The 27,881-nt window shown below is 47.3% G+C and overlaps 1 protein-coding gene across 1 annotated transcript; it reads left to right on the plus strand.

The window, feature by feature from the left end:
* The first annotated feature begins 601 nt into the window (after window positions 1-601).
* On the plus strand, window positions 602-26,256 carry DUSP10 (dual specificity phosphatase 10). Its single transcript, XM_021552493.2, has 4 exons — window positions 602-694; window positions 2,259-3,104; window positions 20,611-20,988; window positions 24,006-26,256. The coding sequence occupies exons 2-4, from the start codon at window positions 2,303-2,305 to the stop codon at window positions 24,269-24,271; spliced, it is 1,446 nt and encodes a 481-aa protein (XP_021408168.1). The 5' UTR covers window positions 602-694; window positions 2,259-2,302; the 3' UTR covers window positions 24,272-26,256.
* The last annotated feature ends 1,625 nt before the right edge of the window (window positions 26,257-27,881 follow it).

Genomic DNA, 27,881 nt, shown 5'->3' on the forward strand with positions numbered 1-27,881 from the left:
CCCAGGAGGAGATGTGTCTGCTGGCTTTTCCTGCTCCCAAGTACCTCGTGCGGGCTCCTTTCTGACAGGGAAGGACTGCTTGGAAAAGCCGCTGAGCAGCATCCTCTCGGGTTGGCGCCGCTCGTCCACTGCCGAGCCTCCCGCGGCGGGGCTGGGGCGGACGGGCAGCACTGCCCGGTGCCGCCGCGCTCCGGGAGCGGGGCCGACGCTCTGCTGGGCCCCGTGGCTGGTGCCGCGGCCGGACGCGGGGCGCTCCCGGGCTCTGCTCGTGCTGCCGGGGGTTGCTGCCCGCCCTGAGGGGGCTCTGCCCGTCCTGAGGGGGCTCTGCCCGCGCTGTGGGGGCGCTGCCGCGGGGCCGCCCCCGCCCGTCCGCGGGGAGCAGCGGCTGCCCCGGGGCGCGGGGCCGTCGCCGCGCCCTCCCCATTGGCTGCCGATTACGTCACCGCCCCGCCTCCGGGCCGCCCCCCGCGCTGCGATTGGCCGGCGCGGCCGCCCGTCGTTGCGGGCCCCGCCCCCGCCGGGCCGTACATTTACGCGGTAGCAAAAGGGAAAGTAACGAGGATGGTGCGGGCGGCGCGCGGAGCGCGGGGCGGGCGGCGCGCGGGGCAGCGGGCGCGACTCGCAGCGGCTCCAGCGGCTCCTCCCGCGGCGGCCGCCGCCACCTCCGCGCACCGGGCCGGACCGCGACGCGCCGGTGAGTGCGGGACAGCCGGGCCGCTGAGCGGGGGCACGGCGCGGAGCGGGGGCCCGCGGCCGCGGGAGCCCGCGCAGGGGCTGCCGCGGCGGGGAGCGCCGGCCCGGCCCGGCCCGCCGCGCGATGGGCGGCAGCCCCGGCTCCCCGCGCTCGGGAGCAAAACTTCAGTTTCCCGCTTTTCGCGGGCTCTTTCGTTGTTTTCCCTCGCTGGGGGAACTGGGTTGCCTCCCTCGTTTATTTTAAAATTTTAACTGCGTCAGGCGAAGGCGCTCGGGGCGTCCTTATCCTAGTTCTGAGCCTAAAATAGGGCGAGGGGCGGGTTGGGAAAAGAACGGGCTGGGAAAGCCTCCCGAGCGAGCCGCCGCTGGCCCCGCTCCGCCGGCCGCGGCGCCTCCGCCGTGCCCCGGCGCTTTGTGCGCTCCGGAGGTGCCGCGGGTTCGTTCCGCGGGTTCGTTCCGCGGGTTCGTTCCGCAGAGCGGTGGCTGCTGGCGGTGGCGGTGCCCCCCGGCCGCCCCCTGTTCGGGATGGGCATCTCCTGACCGGCCCGGTGCAGAGCCAGCCGGGGCGGCAAACGGGAGCTGCGAGTGCTCGCCCCGCTGCGGGGCTTGGTGGAGTTGGTGAAGTTGGTGCTGGGATGGGTTTTTCAGAGGGAGCTGCGGCTGCTCCCGAAGTTGCTGGTGGAGGGCTGTCAGGGCCGGCTTCGGATATTTTCCTCTTTGCGGTCTTCCTTGACTGCCGAGGGGGGATTCTAATCCTGCATGCTGCGTCCTAGCAAATGGGAAGTCAAAGGTGGGGCAGGCAGTGACCTTGACTGGGGCAGAGGGGACCACTCTTTGAAGAAGCTGTGAAATGTATTGGAAAGCAGGGAACTTGCCTCACGAACTGCTGGAGAACAGCAGCTTTCCCGAGCCTGGAACTAGGGGTTTAACTGAGACTGGATTCACCTCTGACAGGGGGAGGGAAGTGCAAGGTGCACGCTTAAAAGGATCTCTCAAAACTAATTTTTTTGTTTTCTTCTGGGTATTTTTTTGTTTAGCCTTACGTGTTCAAGTTTGTAACTGTCTCAGAAAATTTATTCACAGGCTAATTTTATTCCAGCCTGCTGGAAAAGTTGCATATCACCCCTGACACATTCAGCTATTCAGCTCTTACACGTTCCTCCCTGTAGTAGACTCAGCCCAGTAGTTGCTTCCTTTTCAGTGAGCAACGGGATAAGGGAACGTGCCTCTTGTCATTATCAGTGGTGAGCCTTGCAGCCTGGGGTTTCAGAATAGCTCAGTACCGTCTGCATGTAGCTAAATGCCATCCCTGGGTGTCACTGTACAGTCCAGGCTGCTCATGTGGGTTCTGTGTGCCATGGGCGCACATGCAGATAGCTGAAGTATTCTCTGCAGCCCTGAAAAGGGCTTTTAGCAGCTACTGTGAGCTGGTAACTGTCAGAAGGGGTTGTTAGGTTAGGGATAATGGGTGTCGGCAAAATAAGTTGTTGGATCTGTAGGTTTACGTGATTTCATGATCTGTTTTCATCACCTTTTTTCTTCTTTCCCTTCTTTTCCTTTTTCAGGGTGATCTTGAGTTCTTCTTAACTTGCTAGTGCTCAGCCTCCTCATGCCTCCATCTCCTTTAGACGACAGGGTAGTAGTGGCACTTTCGAGGCCAGTGAGACCTCAGGATCTCAACCTGTGTTTAGACTCTAGCTTCCTTGAATCTGCCTCTTCTGCTGGTGAGAGCCACTCCAGTCTGCTCGGCGCAGCTGTCGTGTCCCTAAAGACTGCTAATCTCACGTATATGCCCTCATCCAACGGCTCTGCACGCTCCCTGAGTTGTGGATGCAGCAGTGCCAGTTGCTGCACTGTGGCAACGTACGACAAGGACACTCAGGCCCAAACTCAAGCGAGCACCAGCAGCACCCACGCCGGAGCCTCCCCCGCCTGCCCTGCCAACCAAATGGTCAACAGCAATGAGAACGCCGGCAGCCTGAGCCCGCTGGGCGGAGTGGGGAGCCCTGTCTCGGGCAGCGCCAAGCAACTCGCCAGCATCAAAATCATCTACCCCAATGATCTGGCCAAGAAGATGACCAAATGCAGCAAGAGCCACCAACAGAACCAAGGGCCTGTCATCATTGACTGCAGGCCCTTCATGGAGTATAATAAGAGCCACATTCAAGGGGCTGTCCACATTAACTGTTCTGACAAGATCAGCCGGAGAAGGCTCCAGCAGGGCAAGATCACCGTCTTGGACTTGATCTCCTGCCGGGAAGGCAAGGACTCCTTCAAGAGAATCTTTTCCAAAGAAATCGTAGTTTATGATGAGAATACCAATGAGCCAAGCAGGGTGATGCCTTCCCAGCCACTCCACATAGTGCTGGAGTCACTCAAGCGAGAAGGCAAGGAGCCCCTAGTCCTTAAAGGTAATTCTTCTCATTGCCCAGACACAGTGTGTTGGTTTGCTTTGCAGTGTGTGCTCTCTGCTGATAGTGGCATCTTGAAAGCATCTATTTATCTCTAGGAAGTCCTGTGTGCTTCAAGTTACCAGTGGCAAAGCAAATGCCTTCCATGGACAAATCATGGAGCTGGTAGCAGAGAGATGCTTGCTTTTCTCTGGATGTTGTCCTTGAGTAGCAGGAGGGGTGAGAAGTGGAAGGAGGAGGAAATGTGCTTCCTGGTGTCTGGCTGTGCAGACAAAGAATTTCCCCCAGTGCTTATTCTGAGTATTTATAACCCAAAGAGCAGAGGTCCAGCAGGGGATACTTCTCTTTTAGCTTAGCAGCCCTGTTTTAGTCCATGTAAAACTGGACTCATAGGTGCTGAAGGTGGACAGTGGGAGAGTAGAAGGAGGGGGCAGGACAGATGAGGGAGGTCAATTGGTCTGAGGCATTGTGTCATGGGCCAGTCAGCAAAACTTGAGGAGCAATCAAGCCTTGTTCTGGTGATACGGGGCCAGAATAATGGACAGAGGGAGATTATTTGTTTAAAAAGTGATTTGAAAGTGGTGTGTTTCTGTGTGAGTGCTGATGTATGTATATGGCTTTCCTGTAAAGGCTCCTGTTTTAATATGGAATTTGGTTTATCCCTTAATGCTTTGGTGGAGATGAGCCCCACCAATTAAGGCATCATCCAAGGACACTTCCCTTTCTTCACTTTATTCTCGAGATCCTATTTATAACAATGCTGCTCTCTAGATTAAATTTCCTTTCCCCTGGGTGCTTATGCCATTCGGAGGCATGGTTGGCAAAGATTGGCTGTGGCACTGGGAAACTATGGAAGGATTTGCTGCTTAGCTCATATTGTATGTATTTAATGTGCTTAATTTTTCTGTGCAGCTTGCTACTTCCAACCTGCACAGTGTGGCAGGAGAATGGAGCGGGCTGGTACTTTATCCCTTTTCCTCAGCTGACTTCCATGGCTTTGTAGGACCTAGGGATCCTGTGAGATACTTTTCTGTGTATCTTGTGGAAGCTTGAAATTGTTGAACTGTCCCCTTGCTCCTGGCAAGAGTGTGGTCATGCTGGGCTTGTATTCATACTTGCTGCAGGATCCCAGTATGCTTTTATTGAGTCTCTGGGGTCATGATGATGTCCTTCATCTGTGGAAGAAGGAGATGAGGCGTTTGGCAATGTGAGGCTGCCACTGAGGTCCTGCCTTTCTGGTGGTAATCCTTCTGTTGTACAGCCTTTGTAGCTGGATATATGGTTGTAGTCTGCAAGCCTTCTTACCTTTCGAGAAGTGGTGTGCTGAAGGTGTTCTTGTGTTTCTCTGAAAACACTGTAGCTTCTCTGAACCTCACGCTGGTACTTTTTCAGTACCTGGGGTGAGCTCATGGCTGAGATGAAGCTGCAGAGCAGCAATTGGGCAGCGTGGAGCCCTAGGGCCCCGTGGTCAGGTTGTGGCAGCCCCTTCTTCCACCTTCCAGCTCTGTGTGCTGCTCTGGTTTTAACCAGATGCTCGTGGCAGTCCTTGGACCGTTTTTGGTTTCCAGACACTGAGAAATGTTACCTCAAAGCCCTGCTTAGCAGAAATCTCCTCCCCAAGCTGGCCTGTCAAGAGATCTGGAAGTGTGCCAGGAGACAGAAAGCCCAAATCCTTTGCTTTTTGCATGTAGTGATGAGCTGGGCTGTGGAGCAGACCTCGCCTCGGGGTGCCTGTAGTGCGGAGCTCCCCCATCACCCTAACTCCCCTCCGTTCTTTGAAGTGGGGCTCCAGCTGGGGTCGGATGGAGTTGAGCATGGGATAAAGCAGCATTTGGGAAGGCTGTGGCTAAGTTTCCGAGCTGGGGGAGTGGCGCTGGAAGCACTCATTATTTCGTTTCATTTGACAGCGTTTTTTCCGTCGCGCTGTGGGCGCCCCGGCGCTGGCGCATCCCCATCCCCGTGTTCAGGCGCTAAACGAAACTGGGGGTGCCGGGGGAGCCCTCTTTGCCCAGGTCTGTTCCTTTGAGCGACTCCTCTCTCTCCCCCGCCCGGCCCTAATTTATTGCCGGCCCATCTGATGGCCGTGCTGTGTTTGCAAACACTGGTTGCTAGCCGGGCTGTCCAAGTCGCCGTGCCCGGTGCGGTGCCGCCTTCTCCATGTTTGGTGCTGCCCGGGCACCGCGGCCCCGCTCCGCTCCCGGGGCTCGCTGCCGCATCCCGGGCTCGGTCCCCTCGCCACCGCCGGGGCTGGGGTTACAGCTCTGCCTGACAGCGGCACAGAGGTGCCCCAGGCTTTTTAAGCAGCACAGAAAACCCTCTGCTGTTTTCCAAGGCCGGGCCATGATCTATAGATAAATGTATGTATGGTGCGCCCTTATTAGGCACGAGTTAAAAAGAGGTGGTCTGGTTTATTTTTAATGTAGCAGACCAATGTATAAACTAGCGCTGTGACAGGAGAGGGTTTCGTGTATGCTGTGGCATGGAAGATTTTAAGACTTCAGTTCCTCCCTTTCTATCCGTGCCTCTCCTTGCTACTTCCTTTAACATTTTTTTGGTCATAAATGTAACATATGCATAATTTTGATTTAAGCTCTTAAGAAAGACTTGCTTATTTCTTTTGCCACAAGGCACGGCAACACCTGAGACGGGCATAAATCCTCTGTTTTTACAAAAAATAAACCCATAAGAATCCTGTATTTCACAGTCCTGCTACACGGGCCGTAGCAGCCTGAGCTGTTCTGGCTGAAGCTGCTGCTCTGTCTGTTTTATAAACAAAATAGGAAGAAGTCATATTTCCCCCAACACCTTATGACCATGGTATTCCATGTTTGCTGAACTCAAAAGGCCTCGCTTTTTGTGGGTGCTTTTTTCTTTTATAATTTTTTTTTCCTTAGCATTGGAATGGAGAGGGGGCAAAGCCAGTGATATCAGCCCAGTGTCCCTTCTGCTTGAGGCCAGTGTCAAAGCTGAATTTGGGGAGGGGAAGAGCGTGGTGCTGTGACCCCAGGCTGGGTCAGCAGCCCTGGCTCTCCTTGTGTACCCCTTTCCCTCCTTCAAACCCAACAGTGAGGCATCTCTGCCTTCCCTGAGCACCTCAGCTCATGACAAAAGTAACCTGGAGTCCTGGGGGCTTGTGTGCTTGAGTTTGCTACTGGGACCTAAAAATGGAAAGTGGGAAATTAATTTGCATTCAGATGAAAAGTAGTCTTTTTCCATGACTGAAACATTTAGGCTTGGAGTTCAGCTTTTTTCTTCACAAGCTAAATTCAATCTACAAAGGAAAAGAAATGGAAAAATTGAAGTATCTATGCCAGCACATCTTTGCAGCTTTTAACACAAAGGGAGTTGCCCTTGTCTCCCTAACCAGGGTCCAGTGGCATTATCTCCATCCTGCTGTTCTTCCTCTTCCCTCCCAACCCAGCAGCAGGAGCAGTGTGAACCTGCTTAAGTCTTGTGTTTAGTTTGTAAAGGCTTCTGTGTTTGACTTCAAGGAAGCAATGGAATTCAAAAGCAGAGGTGAAAAAATTAATAAATTGATTTGGCTTTTTTTTTTTTTTTTTTTTTTTTTATATCTCACTATATGCTGTAAACTCATAGCTGGACTTCTGGAAAGGAGGTGGGGAGGAGCCATCTGGTTCCTTCACAAAACCTGGTTCCTTCTTTGTTCTTGTTCACAGGCTGAGGAGCTTATTTATGCTCTGGCTTTCAGTCTTCTCTCTGCTCATCTGACGGGGAAATAAACGAAGTGACTTGCTCTCATTATAGTGGGGAGTGCAAGACCTGCCAAGAAACCACTTCATACTTTCTGCTATGGTCTAAGAATAGTTTCAGATCTCTTACCACACTAGAGTCACATATCAGCAAAGCTGAAACAACTACAGAGGGACTGAGATCCTTACAAAAGGAATAATTACTTGCTTTATGTTCTCTTGTATTCATATAAATACTGTGATCAGCTGCCTTTGAAATACCTGACCTGGTCATAACCTGTACAAATACATTAATTATTACTTTCATTAATTATAGAATTCAACAGTGTCAGTGTTGCTTTAAACACTAATTGGATTACACTGCACAAGTGTATTTGAAAGTAAAACTTGATGTAATGGTCAACAAATCCAGCTGACCAACAAAACATGTGCCTGGCACTTATTTCCACCAGAGATCTCCACTGAATAAGTATTAGGTCATGGTTGTAATAGGGAAACGTGTAGTTTTAAAAACACTGGACGTTTCACATGAGTTACTTAACATTTAAAAATAAAATATTTTCCCTCTGTGCTGCAGAGGAGAGCTGGCCCTATCAGTCACTGGGGGAAAAGCTTCTGCTAGCTCTGTCAGGGCTGAGATTTCACCGTCAGTGTTCAGGCTCTGATTGCTGGTGCTTAAATTATCTTTCTACTGGAATAAATAATCTTCTTGGCCATCACACTAGAAAATTGGTTGTATGTGTCGTTACCTTTTGCATATATACATAAACTGGGATGATGGTATGGCTGGAGACCAGGGTCTTTGTCATATTTTGAGGGCATACTTCTGCAGAGGAGAGGTATCTCTACACTTTGCCTCTTCACCATTAATGGTAAATGTGGCATTTTCTCCCAGATTACAGCACCTGCGAGTTTGCTGTGCTGGCTTGCATGGTGCCTATCACATTTTAACTGTCCTTGGGAAGAGAGCAATGTCACTGCCTTGGAAAGGGAGGAACAGAAAGGAGTCCTTCTCCCCGCCTCCCCGTTTTTGGCTCCTCAGTTTCTTATACCCTTAGAATTATGAAGTAAGAGTTAAGCAAAATGTTACATTAGGCAAACCTCTCTGATGCTTGTAAAGACAAATCTGGTTTCAGTTCTGTGTAAACTGGGGTAACATTCCCTGTGATGTTCCTGGTAGGTAGATGTTGGGTTATAATTAGCTGAATGCCTCATGTGCTGCCCTTACCCTTGCCCTGCCAGAGGTGAGAAATTCCTCTACTGAAATCTTTCTAGGACGGTGAGCTCCTCTGTTTCTGGCTTTTTTTTTTTTTCTTGAGGTGAACACAACCTTTTGGAGAGGTGCAGGATGGAAGGGTAGCTGTGTTTGAAGTTTGAATGGTCTGCATCTTAATTAATACAGATGAACTATTTAAAAAAAAAAAAAAATTAGACCTATATATGTGTGGCTTGCTTCCAAAGCAGCAGCCAAAGTTTACACACTTATGAGCACAAAAGTTTTTAATGAGATTGCCTTGGCTTTATGATGTGTTTGAAATGGGGGCTCATCCCTTGTCTTTAGGCTATGACTCTTTATTCTGTGAAAAGCCCCATTATAGTTAGGGCTTGTTATTTATGCAAGCGACTCAAATCTGAAGAAATGTCATAAATAAAAGCAGCATGCAAACATCTCAACATTTCCCTGCTTTGCAATTTCACCAGACAGCTGGAAGGGAAGCACCTCTCAAATATTCAGTATCAGCATGCAGGGCTATAGAAGTCATGCTGTTTAAAGAAATAGATTATGGCAATCTGAAGATAACCTAATGCAGTGTCCCTCTCTGTGTGAGATAACATTATATGTGGTGCTTTGGCCTTTTTGGGAAGTCTCTGGGGGGCCTGGGAGAGTGCTGGCTACAGAAATCACAAGGCTGACCTGAATTACTGGGAGCAGCTGTTTTTCTGAAGCTTTGATTCTAACTTTTCACCTGAATCAGTCTTTAGAAGTTTTTCAAACACCTCTGTTGCCCTGATTCTTAAGATTTTCTAAAGCCTTCTGAGTTTACATTTTGTTAAAAAACTTTCCCACACAATTTCTATAAACAACATATTGTTTTGCATTCCTTCATGGGGGTGGAGACACTTAATGTACTAGTGGTTTGTCCAATGTCTTTGGAGAGGTGGCCCATTCACTCTCCAATCCACTGTCACCTTTGGAAAAGTATAAAAATGAAGAGTCAGAAAATAAACCTTCTTTACCTTGCAAATAGCAGGTGGCTTGCATCGTGCTTTCACGTGTCCTATAGACACACCTCTCTATTGTAAAAGTTAATTTGTTATCACAAAGGTGTTTGGTAAGCTGGGGCTTAAAGAAGAGCAGTGTATATATCATGGATGTCACCTTTTCCTGCCTCATGGGAAAGTAAAGGCTGCAAAGAGTCCCACTGAGAGGAGCCTGGATCAAGGTGCTGTCTTGAACATTGCATTTGCTTCAGCTTCCTCTGGCAGACCTTTCACCTGCTCTTGATCCATTGAATGTTTTGGGCTGTGGGAAAGCTGAAATGTGCACTAGCTCCCTTGGGTTTGGCCACCAGTCCTGGCTGGGCCAGTCAGGCCAGCCTGTGGCAGGGCAGGATGGGGACTGCTGGGGCAGGAGGCACGAGGGGTGCAGGGGACGTGCTTCTGCAGCTGGAAAGTCCAGGGGTGCACATGGTCCCTGCACAGTGAGGTGATGAATGTGCTGCACTTCAGTCGTGAAACTTGGGGATTTTGTTGTTTCGTTCTGTTTAAACACCTTGTGACTTTTTAGTACAGGAAACTCTTTGCTTAAGTTGATATCTATGGTGAAGGCAGCCTCACATCCAGGAGCACTCTGAAGGTTGTTTTTGGTGCGTCCTCTGCTGCTTAGAAAGATGTTGATTCCTCATGGGCCCATGTCCTACCAGGAGGTGGTCTCTGACCTAGTTCTGGAGCAGGATTTTGGGGCTGGAAGGAAAGGAGGAGAGATGGAGAAGCAAGACAGTCCACCATGTGGTATAAAAAGGGAGGAACTGGACTAGAGGGATAAATCTGGGCCTGGATAGCAGGGCAGTCTCGTGGCCAGGGGAGCTCTGACTAAGCCCAAACGACAGACTTACCATGAGGTGTAGAGAAGTTCTTTTCATCTAAGTTGGGGTTTTTTTTGTTTTGGCTTTTTTTTTTTTGTCAGGTTTTTTTTGATTGGTTGATTTTTTTATTTTTTTAATGCCCTTGTACCGTTTGTTACACAGAGCTTATCCCTCTTGTTGCTGTTGGTGTTAAGTGTGTTTGACCCATGTTCCATCCATGGTCACAGTGGTGCCCTGGGACAACACAGCTGCCTGCTGCAGAAAGTGGAATATGGATTTAGGAGCACCCTCTTCCCTTAATAGTGCATTTTTGCTAAGCTTTAGGCTCTGATTTGCTTCTGGGTGTTTTCTTTTATATCAGTTGAGGTTCATCTTCATGTGTTTCTCTGCTTGGGTGAGGGAGTGACCTCCTTTTCAAAGGAATGCTCTGCTCCCAGTAAAGAGAGTGAGATCAGGAAGGGTCACAAGCTTCTGAGATCATCCTGGCACTCAGTTTCAGTGAGCCTGTCCCACGAGAGTGGGTGCAGAGGGACCCAAATTGGCCAGTCTGCAGGGAGCATCTGGGACCTTGTAGGTCCAGATGCTACCTGGTCCCTCTGACTTGAAGGAATGAGCTTTTGTTTGCTGCTGCCTGGGGCAGTGCCACTCTTTGTCTGTCTCAGCTACACCCACCCCCAGCTCCATCAGTGGAAGCTTCTGCACTGGGCTGTCCCCTCTGGAGGGTCTGGGGTGGTGGAGCTGGGAGGGAGCTGTAAATCTATCATTACCTGCTGCTGGAGCCACAGGAATGCTCCTACTGGGTGGGAGGGCTTGGGAGCCACTGCTCCTGCCAGGGTTAAATGCTGCTTTGTGTGCATGTGAGAATAATAATAGAGATGTGAACATATTGGCTCCAACTCTTTACTATGCCCTAGCTTTAAAAAGTCTACAGCAAGCCTGGATAAATTCCCACTTGATTCACTGCAATAGAGAAGAGCTGCTTCTAATTAAAAGTAATAAAAAGAAGAACAAATGTTACTCCTTGTCTGCACATGAATTATCATATATTTTATTTTATTTTTTTTTACAATGGCTTAAAGAGACTTGGAAAATAGAAGATAACTTGCAAGCTTCTTTAATATCAAATTGGTTGTCTCCAGTTCATTATGCCAAAATATGATATTAAGCCTTATATAAGCAGTTGAACACTAATGTTTTAAAGCAAAAGCTATTGTTGGAGCAGTTGACATGCACTGTGTTGATGCTGGGTCTTAATTCTTCTTGTTCTCTGTTAAGGTAATGGGAGTCTGCCTGTCCAGTAGCTGAGAGCTAAGAATGAGACTTTTTCTGATGTTTAAAATTTGCTGGCATATTTTAGGTACAGGATAACTCCAATTGTTTAAAATCAAATTAATCTTAAATTCATAGGTGTTTGTTAGTCCAGAAAGGCAGAGCAGTATCTCTGTTGAGAGATAACAGAGTTCTTATGTTTCCTGGGAAATATTAGTGGAGACAAGGAGTTATTTTATTTGGACACAAGGGTTGATTTTCAACGAGCTGGAGATATTCCTTGTTTTATTGCTGTTTAGCTCTGGATTCTGTAAATATATCTTTTTCTCTTCCCCCTCTCCCTGCTTCCTTCTTGCCTTGAGTCTGAAAAATATGGATGCAATGTGGGTCAACTTTCTCTTTGCCTGAGGGGTTTTTGGGGGCTAGCGTTGGTTCCTTGACCATTTAGACTGGGTTATATGTGCCAGCAGAGCTGGCCCTGAAGCTTGTGTCAGAGTGGGGGGCTGGCATGCACCATGCTAGTTCCAGTAGTCTGCTGCTTTTATTTTGGACTGTGACACACTGGGATATGTCAAGACAGCATCTTTTGCTTTCTCTGTTTTTCCTTCATGTGCTTTGGAATACTTTGTGGAATATGTCAAATCAGAGCCAGATATTGTTATTTCTAGTTAAAAAGGTAGAACCCTTTTTGTCTAAAAAGAGTTTAATTTCATCGGGAATGGATGGTACTCCCAAATCGGGGTGTGGTATAACAGCACCCTGTTTTCCTTTTTTATTAAAGTGCATGGTACTGGTGTTCTGATGTAGAGGAGCAGTGGCTTGGACTGGAAAAGAGCTTGTGTTATCCTCAGGAGAAACAAAGCAGCCTGTTCTCTCTTTAGAAAGAAACTGTCCTGGAGAGGTTGCCCTTAAAAGGGGAAAGAGAAGAAATGGATGGCTGAAGCATGAAAATGTCAGTGTTCTCTAAAGCACGCAGATTAAACAGAAAGGTTCGCTCCTCCGCAGCCGGGATTATGGATGTCTGACACAGGGCTGGGACCCTTCTCCCTCCTCAGGCGTGCTGAGCCACAGCTGCCCAAATCCTGTCCTGTGCTGCTTCTTTCCAAGCCACTTGCTTGAGAGATGCATATGGTGCTGGCCAGCGAGGAAACTGGTAATAGATTGAAAAAACAAATGAAACTTGCTGTTCTGGGTAAATCTGCTCAGCTCTACCTCTGTCTGGGAGAGCAGACCCATAGCTCTTTGTCAATATAAAACCATTTGTGGTATGTTATTGCATTAAAATAGTTTCTGTTCCCTCCCCCCTCACTTCCCCTGCCTCCTTTGTACATAGCTTTAGCATTTCTTGATGACCTTTTTGTTAATATGATTTCCAGTGGGAGCATTTCACAGTAGAAGTATGTATTCCTTCAGGGTTTACTCTGACATTTCCAGTGATTATTTAATTGGACTTCATGTTAGCCTGCATCCCCATGGGAACACATACTTTTGCCATGAGAAGTTGTAATGTGACTAATTTTGAGTTTCTGCTATAAACGTTTGCCCTCCAGGGAGAGTCCAGTCCTCTTTGGTGGCTGCAGAGTCGTCTCCATAGTATGTTTGGGATGTGGGGTTTCTTGCCTTATTCCTATTCACATTCTTGTATAGTTTAGTCCTTGTACCAAAATTCAGAGCAGGCCTTCTTCTCTTTCACCTTCCTGATCGCTCCCCAAGGATAACACAGTGCTTTGAAGGATGCTGGCTTATTTTCCCGTGAGTACTTGAGTTTTCATTTTGAAATAAGCAGAGTCAGCACTCCCATAGCATAGGGCAGATTTCCAGTTACAAGCTGGAACCACTGTCTTGAATACAGAGAGGTGGTCCCAAAGTAGTCAGGGTAGCTTCTGGACAGGCTGATGAGCCCAGAGGTTAGCAGCATCTCTTGGGAAAGCTGACAAGTAAAGGGATGATATGGATGGGATGTGTGGGTTTGCATGGGTGTCCAGGGTCTGCGAAAAAAACCCTAAATTTAAGACAAAAATATTATAAAGAAGAAAAAGAAGAATTAAACTGAAATCCAAGAAAGGTTTTCTAATGACAGGTCAAGGAAGAAAGATTGTTTCTTTCTAATTGGAATGAATTTAGATGATCTAGAAGTCATGAGAAGAGGAAAAATGAAGGGGTGAAAGCTGATGGTGGAAAAAAGCAAGTCATGTGTTGAGGTGTGGGAGGCTCCTGGGGGGTGATGGTGTGGTTGAAAATGGGGGGGTGGTGGTGGGATGGGAGGAGCCGAAAATGGAGCTGGGCAGAGCTGGCAAGTCTGGCACAGCCTGGCAGGGGAAGGGGCTTTGGATGACTTTGTGCCTGCCTCCCCAGAATGTGACCCTAGGAGAGCCAGCTTTGCTGTGCCTCGTGTCAGAGGAAAAAAATAAAAATGGATGAAGCCAAGGACCTCAAAAGCCAGTGGGAGAGGATGTGCTGTGGCGAGGGGTGTGAACCATAGTGAGATAAAATTAGAAATGACATGCAAACGTGTGCGCACGTCCCTCAGTGCTGAGGGGAAGCCTTTCCTCTTCATCTGGCGTCACACTCTTGACTTCTAAAGGGACCTCAAAGCCATTGTGTCAAGGATGTGCTTGTGACTCCTCTAGGCCAGAATTTGTGTACAAACTGACCTCTCAGGATAGTTCCCACATGGAAAAAAACTGACCTTGCAAGTTCTTCAGAATGCAAAGTTTTGCCTTTTTTTTTTTTTTTTTTTTTTTTTTTTTTTTTTTTTTTTTTTTCTTTTTTGAAGTGCTGTTGGCAGCTCAGTTTGAGGGGGAGACTAGATTAGATTGAGTGTATCGAGGTGGAAGCTGTTCTTTGTGTGTGCTGTTTACTTTTTCTTTTTTATGTTTGCTCAAAGCTTAATCTTTCGCAGCACAGCTGGTGCTGAATGCTGTGCGGGTGATGGGGAAAGCCCCATGGCAGCATTTCCTTGGGCCATCCCACTGACAGGTGAGCTCCTCAGTAATGTCATCTGGCTGAGTGTGGTCCAGAAGTCCCCACCCCTGTGGATAGAAGGTAGTTGTCCTTCCTGCTGTGTGGGCAAATACACTATTTCCAGCCATGTCAAGGTTGCTGCAGCAGTGAGGGCAGCCCTTGAGCACTGCTCAGCTGTAGCTGTGGTGAGAAGATGCCATCTGCTTGGAGAGTAAGAACACTCCTACACTGATCTGCTTGGATTGTCCCCATTGCTCTAGGAGAAGTCTGGGAAGCAGAGCCCTGCTTGGGCAAGGAAAGTGTGTGTCTTGTATTGTTCAGGAGATCTGAGCATCCCTTCTTTCAGTGCCTCAGGATGAACAGAGCATAATTCCCAGGACATACCAGGAACCATCTTTGTTGTAAATAAAATCACTCCAGCAATATCTGTGAGCAAGTGTGATGGCTGCATCTTCTACTGCAAGGTGATCTTAGCTCCTGTGCCCAATGGGTGCAACCCCAGTGCCTCCATGCCCACCCTGACAGTGTCCTTGGTGCTCAGCAGACCTACACCTGCAGCCATAGTTGTGTTGGTGGTATGAAGAGATGGTCTAGGTTGTTGTCCATATCCTGGGAGGGGATTTGGCTTATAATGGCAGAATTCTGCTTCAGCCTGTGCAGCAGCATGTCTCTTGGTAGAAGGCCCATGGTACAGGAGCAGCCTGCATGGTGGCATTGCAGTGATGGTGGCTTAGCACCAGGGTGCCACCCTGCAGCAGGACCTCTAGACACTGGTGGCAGCATGGTGGGGGTGGCCATGAGACCTGGGTGCTCCCGCCCAGGAGGCTGAGGAAGGAGGAGAGCACTGGGTGGGTGAGGCATCTGGACAATACCTGACTTCTATTTTTACATGCTGGAGTCACGTTTGCTTAACCTTGAGGCATCCTGTGCTTTGAATCAACTTGACACAAAGTCATCTGTTCATTAATAACACAGGAGCAGTTTAATTGTTGTCTTAGTGGAAAAATACATGAGACTGTCATCAGCTGTTGCTTCTGGCAGTGCTTTTCTGCAGTAATGTAAATAAATGAGGTCACAGGTTTAAAGGAACAGGCTGTACTTGCACAAATTCAAAGCATCGTCTTAAACAGATACACACCAATCGTCTGAGTGTCTCTGTCCTGCACCCCAAATGCTCCCTGTGACATTTCAGCCCTAAACTCACTCAAACACTGCTACCGGGTTTGCTGTGGTGGTACTGACAGGGCACATGCTGAGTGGGTGTTTTAAAGCTTGGCTTCATTCCTGAGTGACTGAAGCTTGTGGTGACCAGAGCTGTGGTATCGCCAGATCCTCTGCTGTGCACCCCACAGGAGCCCAGCAACGCGAGAGGAGGGGAATTTACACCTCGAGCATCTCTTCTGCTGACACTTCCCAGTGTCCCAGGATTTCTGTTCTTCTTGTGCTTGTGTGTGCATTGCTTTTCTTTTTTTTTTTTCTTTTTACTTTTTTTTTTTTTCTGAGATGGCTTTGTGGTATTGTAATCGAGGATGAGCAGATCCAGAAATCGGCCTGGACAGCTTTGAAATCTGTATAAAAGGTCTGGTTGTCTCCCCAGACCATGTGCTTAGTCTAAATGTGGCTCCCACATCTGCAGTCTGTCATGTATAAATGTTCCTGTTTGCAGTGGGAGCGGGAACACCCAGTACCTGCCACGCTCAGAACAAAGTATATCCACACCAATGAGGTAATGCAAAGGTGTTGCCTTCTGGTGAGGGTATTTCACTGTAGCTGCCTCTCTCTAAGTTCTCTGAGAGGGAACAAGGTCATTCACTCCCTTAACTATGGGGTAAGATCCTGTTTCCAGATAGGAAACATATTGCAAATGTGCCAAAGCATACTGTGAACCCAAATCCTAGTTTGCATATAGTCACACAGCCAGAGAGCAGCAGTGGTGGCTGAAGGAGATGCCAAAAGAGAGACAGAGGGTGAGGACAGGTGTTACTGTACTCCTTGTACTTAAAATCTCAATATTCTTGAACAACAAACAACAAAAAACCCTAACCTAAAAAGCTGCAATGGTACAAACAAACAAAAAAAAATCCCCTCAAACAAAACAAACAAATCTCCAAACAGCCAATCCACTTTTATAGATTTGTGCAGGTAAGGTTTGTTTTTCTGGATTTCTTTGAAGATTATGCTATTGCAAGGCCATAGTTTTTCATAAAAAGCTGGCAACATCATTCTTGCTGTACCTTTTGTGCCTGTTTTGCATCGTATTTGCCCTCTTTTGATGGCAAATGACAGATACTGTGTTAAGCATGACTTTTATGCCAGCACCTTGCTTCTTGTCTTTTTTTTATTTGTTCAGAGCTGCTTTGGCTGCTGTTCAGCTGCTCACCTGGTCTTGCAGTGCTGGTGTGAGCTCCTGGGTGGCTTTGGACTGGGAAATCTGTGTGCAGCTGCTGCTTGGGTGCTGCCTGGTGGGGGAGTTTGAGGAGCATTAAGTGAGATGTTTATGGGCAGATGGCTGCAGAGAATTTGAACAAATGAGTGGGAATAGCTGGAGCATGTATGGTACTGACTTAAAACTTCCCAAGATGTTTTGAGATCTTAGACAGTCCAAAGTCTGTTGTCACTTACTAACTGTTCTGGCAGGGCAGGACGTTGGAAAATGTCATGCAGTTACAACTGCAAGAATGGTTCTGCAGCCTGGGTCTTGCATCAGTGGTGAGCAAAGAGCCTTTGGTGCTCTGTTGTATTCTGCTAAATACCACTCAAGGCCATCTGCCAGCATGGGTTCTGCTTCATTGATTGATTTCCTCATGGAAGAAATACCTCAGGTTCCCCAGAGTGCTGAGTGTCCTTTTATGTCCATCTCTGTCTAGGTTTGGGTAGATTCAGCCCTCTGAACACCCGCCCAGCAGCCATTCTGGGACAGAGGAAAAGCACTTGGGATGTTGTCTGTGCCCATGCACAGGCTGCATCATACTGGCTGGGCATACTTCCCCATGCTTTGGTCATTACAAGTTCTGTGGAGTGTTTAGAGCCAGGAGAGATGGGCTGCAGGCAGGACAGTCTGTTGAAGTGGACATCCATCAGTGGCTCATCTGCCTGCTGGCATTTTGGTTTGCCACTGAAGGTGGCAATCTAGGCTCCATGGCTGTGGTTCCAACAGCACTGCCATGCATTCCCATGGGCTTTCTTGGTGGATATATTATATTGCCTCTCTACTTAGGTTGTCTCTATATGATGAAGGCTTTTCCCATATTGCAAACAGCATCTGAAAAGCTGCTTTTAAAATACATCTTCCGTACTAGTGAGAGGCTTCTGCTAAGTTGTGCTTCTTGGCTACAGGTGCTGTTACTGCCCTCTGTAATGTTTCCTTCATTCCCCAGGTTTGGAAAGGCCTGGGCAGGGCTGACCACAAAACAGCTTTTGTTACAACCCCAGGTGGCGTTTCTGCATCCTTGCCTTGAGCTTCCTTGTGGTCTGGAGTTGTAGTCAGTAGCAGTGATGTCTTGCATCTAACTGAGTCTAATGAATCAGCTCTTAGACCAGGCTTGCAAAAGCTTTTTGTTGGCCCCTGGTGTGGGTGTACAGCCTCTTCTCTCCCACCTTTTCTACCCTTCCTAAATGAAGGGTAGAAATTAACTGAAATATCAGCTGCTTGCCAAGGAAATACAGATGCATTTGAGTACTTTGTATGTGTATTTAGCTTCATGTGGAAAATTCATCCCTCTCTTTCTGATTGATCACTATTACTTTGCTTGGACTTGTTTTGGGAAGTAGTCTCAAACTTAAGAAAAGCCTGAGCATTATGTATGCTTGAGCTCCACTTAAATTACTCTAGTGCCTCATAAATCAGTTTGTGCAAGGATCGTGTGTGTTGAGAATGGAACAGCACTCAGGAGGTGTCTGGGTCCTTTTTTGGGACCTGCATGACTCATATGGCAGCACAGATCCAAGCTAAGCTCCTGCTGTTGGGTTAGGGTTCAGCTTCCTGCCATGACTGCATCTTGCTGCATCTTTTCCTGGGTACCAGTGTTCTTGTCCAGTCCTCCCTTGCTGACATGTCTGAGCCAGTAATATGTTCTTTCAGGAACATTTACTCTGAGAGTTGCTTTAAATATTGCTTGAACTGACTTTTTAACTCTCACATGAGGAGGTGAACAAGGAGAGTGGGGGATGTGAACCGACATAAGAAATGGGGACACAGGCAAATATCTGTAAAAAAATTGTGACTGAAGTATTATATGCCTGGCTAGTCCCCTCAATGCAGCATCTTCCACGTATTGTATTTTTATTTTCCCATCCTTTGTTCAGATATTCTGCTGCATCTTACAAGGCAGGTGGTGAAGCAAGATGATGTCTGCCACACCATCAGTGTGTCCCCACCTGAGTGATGAACCACTGGGGTCCTACCTCCACCTGGGGCTGCTTATTCCCAGAAGTCAGCAGAAGAGGTGGAAAATGGGCATTGGCTCTGGGGCCACTAAAACAACTTTTTCAGGGGTTTTCTTGAGAATCTCAGCATGCTGTGGCTATTGTTTAAACATCAATATTCAAGCTGAATGGATTACTGCTTGCCCATTCAGAAAGATGGAAATGTGGGTTAGGGTTTAGCCTTTAGCCTAGACTGTAGGCTGGTGTTGTTGGTTTAGATGAGACTTTGGACATCTTCAGCTTGGGGACTATCATCTTCTTTGTTTTCTTGAGTGGACTGAGAAGACTTTTCAGGCCCTGTTGAAGTGGTGTATTTGAGCTCAGATTTTTGTCCTTGCTCTCTCTTCCTTCTATCCTGATCTCCTGTTGTAACAACTTTGAGACTAGAGATCTTTAAGGCAAATCTGTTTGCTCGGTGTCCTGTAAACAGCAGAAATAGCTGAAGACAAGCACATTTTTGAGGCAGGGGAAATATTCTGCATTTTGTAGGCACTTCAAGGATTTCAGGGAAATTACGTTACTAGCGGTGTGTGAAGGACATGAGTTTGGATGTGGAAAAGGGCACTTTCATTACAGGGGCTCAGATGGTTTTGTAACCTAGTCTGGGTGCCTCGTGCCCTTGGAATACAGCACAGGGCACTGATGTGTCACAGACACTTGCATTGGACATTTGAATTGCAGCCCTCAACAGTAGGTATTGAAAAACTCTTTGCTGTGTCTGATCCAGAGCCCGAGTGGCAGCACATTTTGTGTCACTTTGAAACCTTCACTGGATCACTGTGAAAGAGCAAGGAAGAGACAAATAGCCTCTCTTTTATTTTCTTTTCTTTTTAAATAGCATCATTGGGAGGGTGGCATTCCACATTTATTTTGGCTAGTGTGGCTCTTTCTAGTAACTTCAGGGTCGCTCTCCCCACTCCTGGGTTTTTTTTGGCTTGCAGTTAACAAAGTGCAGTTAAGCCTGAGCACTTGGCTCATGTTGATGCTGAGGATGGCTCCAAGTATCCCGGTACAACAGCAGCGTGTGTGAGGTGGGGGGGACGCATCCCTGCGTTTCTCCCCTTTCCGCCTTTTTCTTTCGGAGGAGCCACCTGTTAGCATTACATCAGCGGCTCCCAGGAACGCCTCGCACAGAGCAGTGCTGCTTGCATTGTTTGCACTCAAAGAGCTGATGTCATGCCAGCTGATGTCATTGTGTGCTTTGTGGGATCGCCATGGAAACCGGGCAGGTGGGGAGCCTGCCGCTGATGTCAGCGCGGAGTGAGGTGTAGAAAGAAGGGCTGCTTTGCTTGCTCCAGCTCTGCGAAGCCGCCCTCCTCAAAAAAAATAAAAAGGGAGGGAAATGGTTATTGAAAAAGCCAGCAATAGAGCAGCGAAGGCATGAGATTCCTTCACTGAAAAAGTGACTTCTTCCCCTCCCCCCTCAGATCCATTTCCCAATCCATTTTAATGTCCTAAAAATAACTCTTGCTAGATATTTTCAGGTGGCCGGGCAGCAAAAGGAGAGCTGTTTGCCACATGTTAGGCAAGCACCTGGGTTGCTGTTGGGTTACAAGGAGTGGTTTTCTTTTGTTTGGGCGCTCAGACGGGTACGTGCTGTTCCCTGGAGCGATGCCGGGTGAGCTGCTCCCATCCTCCTCAGAGCTCTTGGGTGGGGGGATGCCCTGCAGGGCTGCTAAAGGCAGGTAAAGCTAAGACTGTCCCAGCTGGCTTGCTGCTCTGGCCTAGTGTGCTGATAGTTCCTTGGCCCCTAGTTTTGGTGATGTTTTCTTTCTTGACAAAACACCTTCCTTGTCACATGGGGCGGTAGGTGAGGCAGCCCCAGCAGGCTGGTGTTGCACAGAGGCGTGTTTGTCTGTGAGCCTGTTCCTTGGCAGAGGGAGGACAATGCCTGCTGCTGATTCATGCCACCCTTGCTGTTGACAGCCCAGCGACGCTGTTACAGTGGTGGTGGGGACAGTAGAGCCAGCTCCAGCCCTTGTGGCCCCACTGTGTGCTCTGAAGAAATCTTGGGGTGTCTAACCATAGTATCTGCTTGGTCTCTCTTCCCAGGAGGACTCAGTGGTTTCAAGCAGAACCACGAAAACCTCTGCGACAACTCCCTCCAGCTGCAAGAGTGCCCCGAGGGGGGAGGAGGGGGCGGCGCCTCCGCTGTGCCCCCCGTGCTACCTCAGTCCATCCCCACCACGCCAGACATTGAGAACGCTGAGCTCACCCCCATCCTGCCCTTCCTCTTCCTCGGAAATGAGCACGATGCTCAGGACTTGGAGAAAATGCAGAGGATGAACATCGGCTACGTCATCAACGTGACCACCCACCTGCCCCTGTACCATTACGAAAAAGGCATGTTCAACTACAAGCGGCTCCCGGCCACTGACAGCAACAAGCAGAATCTCAGGCAGTATTTTGAAGAGGCTTTTGAGTTCATTGGTAATTACCCTTGCCTGGAAATATTCTTGTTTGTTTTGGTTTTTTATTGTTATTATTTTTACCCGTTATAACAATTTAGACTGAACTTTATGCTTTGCCAACAACTCTGAAGGCTGGTTAAGGCCATATTTCCTTTAGTTTGGGCTGTCAGAAACGCTGAGCACCTCATATTTCTGTCCTTTCTCATCTCTGGCACATCCGGTTAAGTAGCCCGAGGTTACCATTTTTATCCAGTGATAGTAACACCTACCTCCAGGCTTCTAAATTCAGGAAACCCCACAAAATTGAGACTTTCGTCATCCTCCCTTTTTGATTCCTTTGCATTCCTAGTTTCCAAACAATGGCTTCCAGCCAGCTTTTCATAGAGACTATTCTTAATGGTGTCTCAGTCTTTGCTAAAACTGACAAACTTTTCACACTTGGCTTGTTCCACCATTAGATTTGTAGCTTCAGAGTGTATGTGTGGTGGAGTGGACAGTGATGAAAACTTGCATTAATAAGCCTCTAAACCCTGTAGGCTGTGTGAGAGAGTTCACCATGGACATGGAGCTTGTGGAGATTGCTGAAGTAGTGACCCAGCAGTGTTGTTCTTTACCTCATTACAATCAACACAGCCCTCAGCCAGGTCTGGGGCCATGCTCAGCCAGGCTAAAGCCAGATGGGCACTTCAAACAGGGCTGGTCAGAGAAGACTTCAGCATGTGGTACTGAAAGCTTTTGAGGACCTTTCCTTGCCCTTCTAGATGTCTTTGTGGACACTGCTTTTGTAGCATAGTATAGGTGCTTCCCTAGGACAAGTATGTGTCCTGAGAGGTTTTCTGAAATATGCCAGAGGAACCACTGATATAAAATTCTATTTTCTTGTGCTGAGACTGAGCTAATTTCTTTACCAATACTTCAGGCTTGATGGAGGAGTACTAGACAAAGGAAGAAGTGTGCTTGTGTGTGCACCGCAGCGTAGGGCCTTGATTGACCCCGTACTGGAGTGGGTGCAGAGCCGTGTTCCTCCCTGCCCTCCCTTGTGCTGGTTCTGCACTCAGGTGCACTCAGGCTCAGCAAGGATTTGGCCCCAGCTTTGGGACTGGGTGCCAGGCTCAGCAGGTTGCTGTGAGCCCATCTGCCCCTGCTGCGTGCCAGGCAGGGCTGGCAGCTCGGAAGCAGACGGCTCCTCAGCCTCGCCTTGGCAGAGGGTCGTGGTGTGGATCTGGTGCCTGTGCTCTCTGCAGCCATGCTGCTGTAGTGAAGTGAATAGAGAAATCTCTGCTTATGCTGCAGTTCAGGTGAGTTTTACCCCTCTGGGCCTTTGGGCTTGTCTTCTACAGTGTGAAGGACCAAAGGATCTCTAACTCAAATTTTCCCTCGTGTTCCTAACCCAGTCCCAGTGGTTCCGATAGTGCTGTCAGCTCCCCAAGCTGCTGGTTACTGTGTGCCTGGGAAGGTGAACACTTGTTTGGGTGAAGGGCAGGGAAAAGGAAAACTTGCTTTGATCCTCTGGGAAAATAGTTGTATCCAGAAATCCAGTAAAACCTTAAACTTTGAGTTCAACAAGATGGGGAGATGAAATAGGCTAAGCTTAGGTAAAGAGACTGTGAAGCTCCATTGAGGACATTCTGAGGTAGAAGAGCGAGATTTCTGCTCATTTCTGCTCCCCTCACTCTTGTGAATGGCAGGATTAGAGTTCTCAAAACCACTGAAAGATAGTGTTTGACTTGTGACCTTACCAAGAGCAGAGAAAGCAGCTTTGCTCTGGAAAGGTTTAGAAAGCGTTTCAAAACTCATTTTACTTCCTTTTTAATAATTACAGCTTGAGGGTCTGTCTTTGTTTTAATAAACAAATATTTTCTCCATTGAGAATTTTTCTTCTGTCTCAAATTAGCCAGCTGAGGAAGTAACTGGTCAAAGCTTTCCCTTCCTCAGGGTAAACTTTAAATTGCATGTGAGAAGAGCTTTGGAAATGTTTAAACGGCAGATTGTTGGCCTATGTTTCTTTAAATATGTCTTCAAAAAACCACAACCAACCCTAGGTTTAGCTAAGACTAAAGCCATAGGAAGTGAAATCATCAGAAACTCTCTGGGAATGTGTGTCAAAATGCGTTAGAGAGTTTCAGCTTTCTGAAATACTAACTGGCAAAAATGTCTAGAGGGAAGTTGGCTTCATTTATGCTTTCACAGTACAGGTTAAACATGTGGGGTGGTTGAACTGTAGTCTTGGTGGGGTTGGATTCATGCCAAAACCTGCAAACTAAATTCGTGTTCCTCCTGCGGATTGAAACAAAAGAAGTAGTTTGAAGTGTTACTTCCTGAAAGTTCCATCTCCTGTTTTAAAAGCAAGCTGTGACAGATGAGGATGGTATGGTAGTGACTCTCTTCTCTCATGTCCTGCTAGCATGTGGTTAGAAGGACTCTGTCCCCCACCAGATGCTGCCTAGGGTGCCTCCCTCTGAGGGATGAATCTTGGGGTGGGGGTGTGTGTGTATCCAGCTCCTCTTTTTGCAGAGGCACTACAGCAGAGACCCCTGCCAAAGCTCATTTCAGGAGTATCTTTGTAAAGCTTAAGAGGGCTTTGAAACAAATGTATTGTTATGAATTCAGTCTGAAAGTACCTGGTCTCTAGAAGTGATTCCCTGCTCTGAAAAACAGGGAGGTTGAGATGCTGACATAATGCAGCGGGGCTGCAGCTGAGGTGGAAATGGAGCCTGAGATTCTTCATCGTGGACCTTGTCCTCCTCACAAAATGCTCCCTGGCAGTGAAGCAGCATCTCTCAATGCACGGTTCTACTAATAAGGAGTAGAGAGTGGATGTGAGGACTTTCAGTGTCAGACTGGACCGGGGGTTTCACATTCAGTAGCTCTGAAACCTCGGGGGAAGATGTGCTGGAGGGGAAGGGGAAGAGACACCGCTGTGCTTGTAATCAAATCAAGGGACTTCTCACATTAAGTTACTCTTAATTGCACTGAGCTTGTTCTAATTTACCAGCTGGCAAGAATCTTACTTTCTTCTGTCTGTCTCATTCGCAGAGGAAGCTCATCAGTGTGGGAAAGGTCTCCTCATCCACTGCCAGGCCGGTGTCTCCAGATCTGCCACCATCGTTATCGCGTACCTAATGAAGCACACACGCATGACCATGACGGATGCCTATAAATTTGTCAAAGGCAAACGACCAATTATTTCCCCCAACCTTAACTTTATGGGGCAGTTACTGGAGTTTGAAGAAGACCTGAACAATGGAGTCACCCCGCGAATCCTCACACCAAAGCTGGTCGGTGTCGAGACTGTCGTGTGACGGCCAAGCTGCGAGGGGGCAAACCTGTTCTTCACCTGATTTGGGGCAGTGATGGGTGGGTTGTGGGGTTTTCTTTTTAGCTTTCAAACGGGAGTTTTGTGGCAAACTTTTTGTGAATAAAAACCTTTTTTTGTAAGGAAAGGTTTTTAAAAGATCCAAGAACTTTGCTGGGTTTGGGATGCTGTTGTGATTTCCTTCTCAGACACCAGCAGAGCAGAGAGGCTTCAGTGCAAAAGGAGTACTATTTAAAATAAAAACAAGAAGAAGAAGAAATGTTGGGCTTTTTTTCTTTCAATTTTTATTTTTCCCTCCTCTCCGGCTACTTGTAGAGTTTATGACTAAGTAGTCTGTGCAGGTTCATAGACTGAAGAAACCTAAGTTGAAGACGAAACACAAATAGCCAAAACAAAGCAGAAAAAAATCTCCCTGAAACAGAAGGGCCTTCATTCTGCAAAGGCTTTGCTAAAGATAACCTAGCAAAATGCTCACCGATGCAAAGGAAATCAAAGCAGCTTAAAAGTCTGCGAGGCACTTTTCACACTCCTGACTCAAACTAAAGAAGAAAACAAAGTTTATTTGGTGTGTTTCATGTTCCAGTTCTATTTTTCTATTTTGGGGTGTTAGGTTTTAACAGTAAGGGACTTCGATCATTCTATGCCATATGCCTTCACTGGCTTCTTGTGCAATAATAATTTGGGGTTTGTTTTGAGTGTTCAAACCAATTAAGAGTTGGCTGCCCACTAATAATAAGGTAATAATTTTTAAAGTCTAATAGTGCAACAGCAGCCAGCTTGGTTCAGAAAGGATAAATGAAAGCAATTATTTCGTTCCTTTATATGATTTTGATCCTGGTTACAGTGCCATAAACCTTGTTACATATGTATATCAGAATGTACAAAAAACTAGAACAAGCAAAGTTTATTTAAAAATATTTTTCGCACAAAATATTGGTGTGTTTCAGTTGTCTATGTAAAAGAAATTTGATTATAAAACAAAAAATCTTTTGGAAAGTGTGTGTTCTTTTATTTCTTTAGCCATTTTCCATTTTCTTTCTGTGGGATGGGGTTTTTGTTTTGTTCCCTTTGGTTTGATTTTTTTTTTGTGGCATTGTACCTCTCCCAGTGACAACATTGATCTCTCTTGTTTGGCATCTCCCCTTCAGCGTTGCGTTCCTGTCCTCTGCTGGTGGAACACGATTTCTTTACTTTCTGCTGTACTCTTGCATCTCTCTGTAACCAGTTTTTCTCTCTGGTTCGACTGAATTAGCACTATTTGTTGAGGGCTTTTTGGAACAGACCTGTTATTTCTACAGCTCAGTAGCCATTTGGAAAAATAAGAAATAAACAATCTCCACTGATTCCTTTTCATACTCCTGTAGTTAACTTATCTTCTATGTTACAAAATTGTCCAGTTTTTAGATATATGTTGGTCACGTGTGCTTTTCCCTAGCCTTTCTATAGCCCCCTTGTTAGTAGTCCCACAATTCCTGGGAATCATCCTCCTGGTATTTTTCCCTCCCTCTTGCCCTTCTTCCCTTCATGCCCCTCCTTTTCCAGCTGTGTCAGTGTTGTGTGGTGTGTATTGTAGGGCTGATGTTTCTACCTGACAGTGTCCCTTGGGCAGCTGACTTTCACTTTGCTTGTTTGTATTCACTTTTTTTTAAACTATATGGTATGACCTGATCTGTTCTGGACTGTTACCACCTCTAAAGTTTATTTGTATGAGCTTACAATGAGTTAGAAAACATTTCTCGTATGATTCTGTTGTGCAAACTGATCTGTCCCAGGAAGGCTGGTAGCAGTGAAGGCTTTTCCTAGATGAAAACCTACATGGACTGAACCAAGTGTAAAACAGGACCTGTTGGAAAACTTAATGTATAATCACATTAGACATGTATATTTTTGTGGACATTTTACTTAAAATGTTGTTACTATACAGATATTTTCTTGAAACTTATCCCTTTATTAAATTATTTTTCTACTGGAGTTGAATTTTAATTTTCTTTTTTTCTTTTCTATGATTATTATTGGTCCTTTTGTTTAAAATAACCTTGGCAGTGATTGTTGCCCAGGAAGCAAAACTTCTTTGACTGTAACTGCTCCTGGAGCCAAGAGAGAGAGTGGCTGGACAGAGAAGGTGCCATTTCCTGGTTGGGAGCCTTTGTGCTTTGGGAAGGAGGGGGGTCCCTTAGCAAAGCTGCTCTGATTCCCTCCCTCCCCCTTTCTTCGTGTTTGGGCCCAACCTCTTCCAGCTGTTCTCCATGAGCTTCAGGTGCCCCTTGTTAGGTAGGAGGGAGGAGGTTAGAAAACATTTCTTACCAGAGGACCAAAAGCAGCAGCAGGGCTGAGGGCTGGCTGCAAAGTTGGTCCTTGCAGCCTGTTTGTGGCCATAAACACTGTGTTATTCACCAGAGGTATGCAAGCTGCACACCTGGGATGCAGTGTGAAGGGAAGGAGGACTCAATTCAGAGTTGATTTTCCATCTTACTGCTTTTCTTGTTCCTCTTTGAGCACCTCGAGAGGGAGGAAGGTTGTGCTTCACCAACGTGACTCACAGCATCCTCTCTCTGGTCCAGCCTCGGCATGCTGAGTGCATTAGGATGAAGTTTGCAGCCATGTAAGTACTGCTGTTTAATTCTTACTTGAGCCAATGAGTAGCTCTTGCAGCCTTGAGTGAGATCCTGGTAGCAGAAGATTCCTTTACCTCAGTCAGGCTCAGCAGTTTGGCTGCTGCTGCTCCTTGCATGAGTCTGGATCTGGAGTTTTCCTGTGCTTGTCAATGTGGGGAGCAGTGCCTGATTTTATTCTCCAGTGTGATGGTCTTGGAAATGATGGGGTAGTGCAAAGCTATGAGTGAGTGGAGTTTGCTGTGGGTTTGTTGACAGTGGAGATGGTCAAACCATTGATCAAACCCCTCCTCTGGGCAGACCATTTCTTGGAGGGGATCTCTGGAGGGTTATGTCCCACTGAAGGCAGTGCTGGGAAATGGCAGCCTGAGAACTGCTTCACCAGGGAACAGGTTGGTGGGTAATGCTGATTTTTTTTTTTAAGGCAGAATTTGCTGAAGCTAGTAAATGATCACTTAGCGTCATGCTAAGGGCAGGAGAAATTTGGTGAGGGTTTGAGGAGTCCTGCTTTTTTGCATCCTTTCCTGCTACCCAGTGTGATGCACTGCAAATATGTGCCTTTGTGTTAGTAGAAAGCCCCTGCCTGACCACTACCGAGAAAGAAAAATAAAGATCTGCCCTCATTTCTGGGAGGGAGCAAGGGTGTGAAGTGTGGGGCCAGAATTGTGATGGGGTTTAAACAGGTATTGTTATTGCTGTGGCACAGGAATGCCAGAAAAGTTATTTATGACTTTGAGGATAGAACTGAGGCTTGATCACCCATCCCTTGCTCTTACAGCTGGCTTTGACACCCCCTCAGCCATTTCAAGATGAGGCACAGTTTAAAAAAGGCAAAATCACTCAGTAGCCTTTTATTCACACATGGGTGTCAGTGAGATCAAGACCTGCTTTTCCCTGCTCGGTGTCAGCATTGTGCTCTTGTGCGGGGTGTGCTAAAATAGGCATGGTCCTGGAAAATTGATTCCTTCAGAACTCATTTTCCAT

Source organism: Lonchura striata, chromosome 3, assembly GCF_046129695.1.
Source record: "Lonchura striata isolate bLonStr1 chromosome 3, bLonStr1.mat, whole genome shotgun sequence".
In the NCBI taxonomy this organism is placed as follows: Eukaryota; Metazoa; Chordata; class Aves; order Passeriformes; family Estrildidae; genus Lonchura; species Lonchura striata.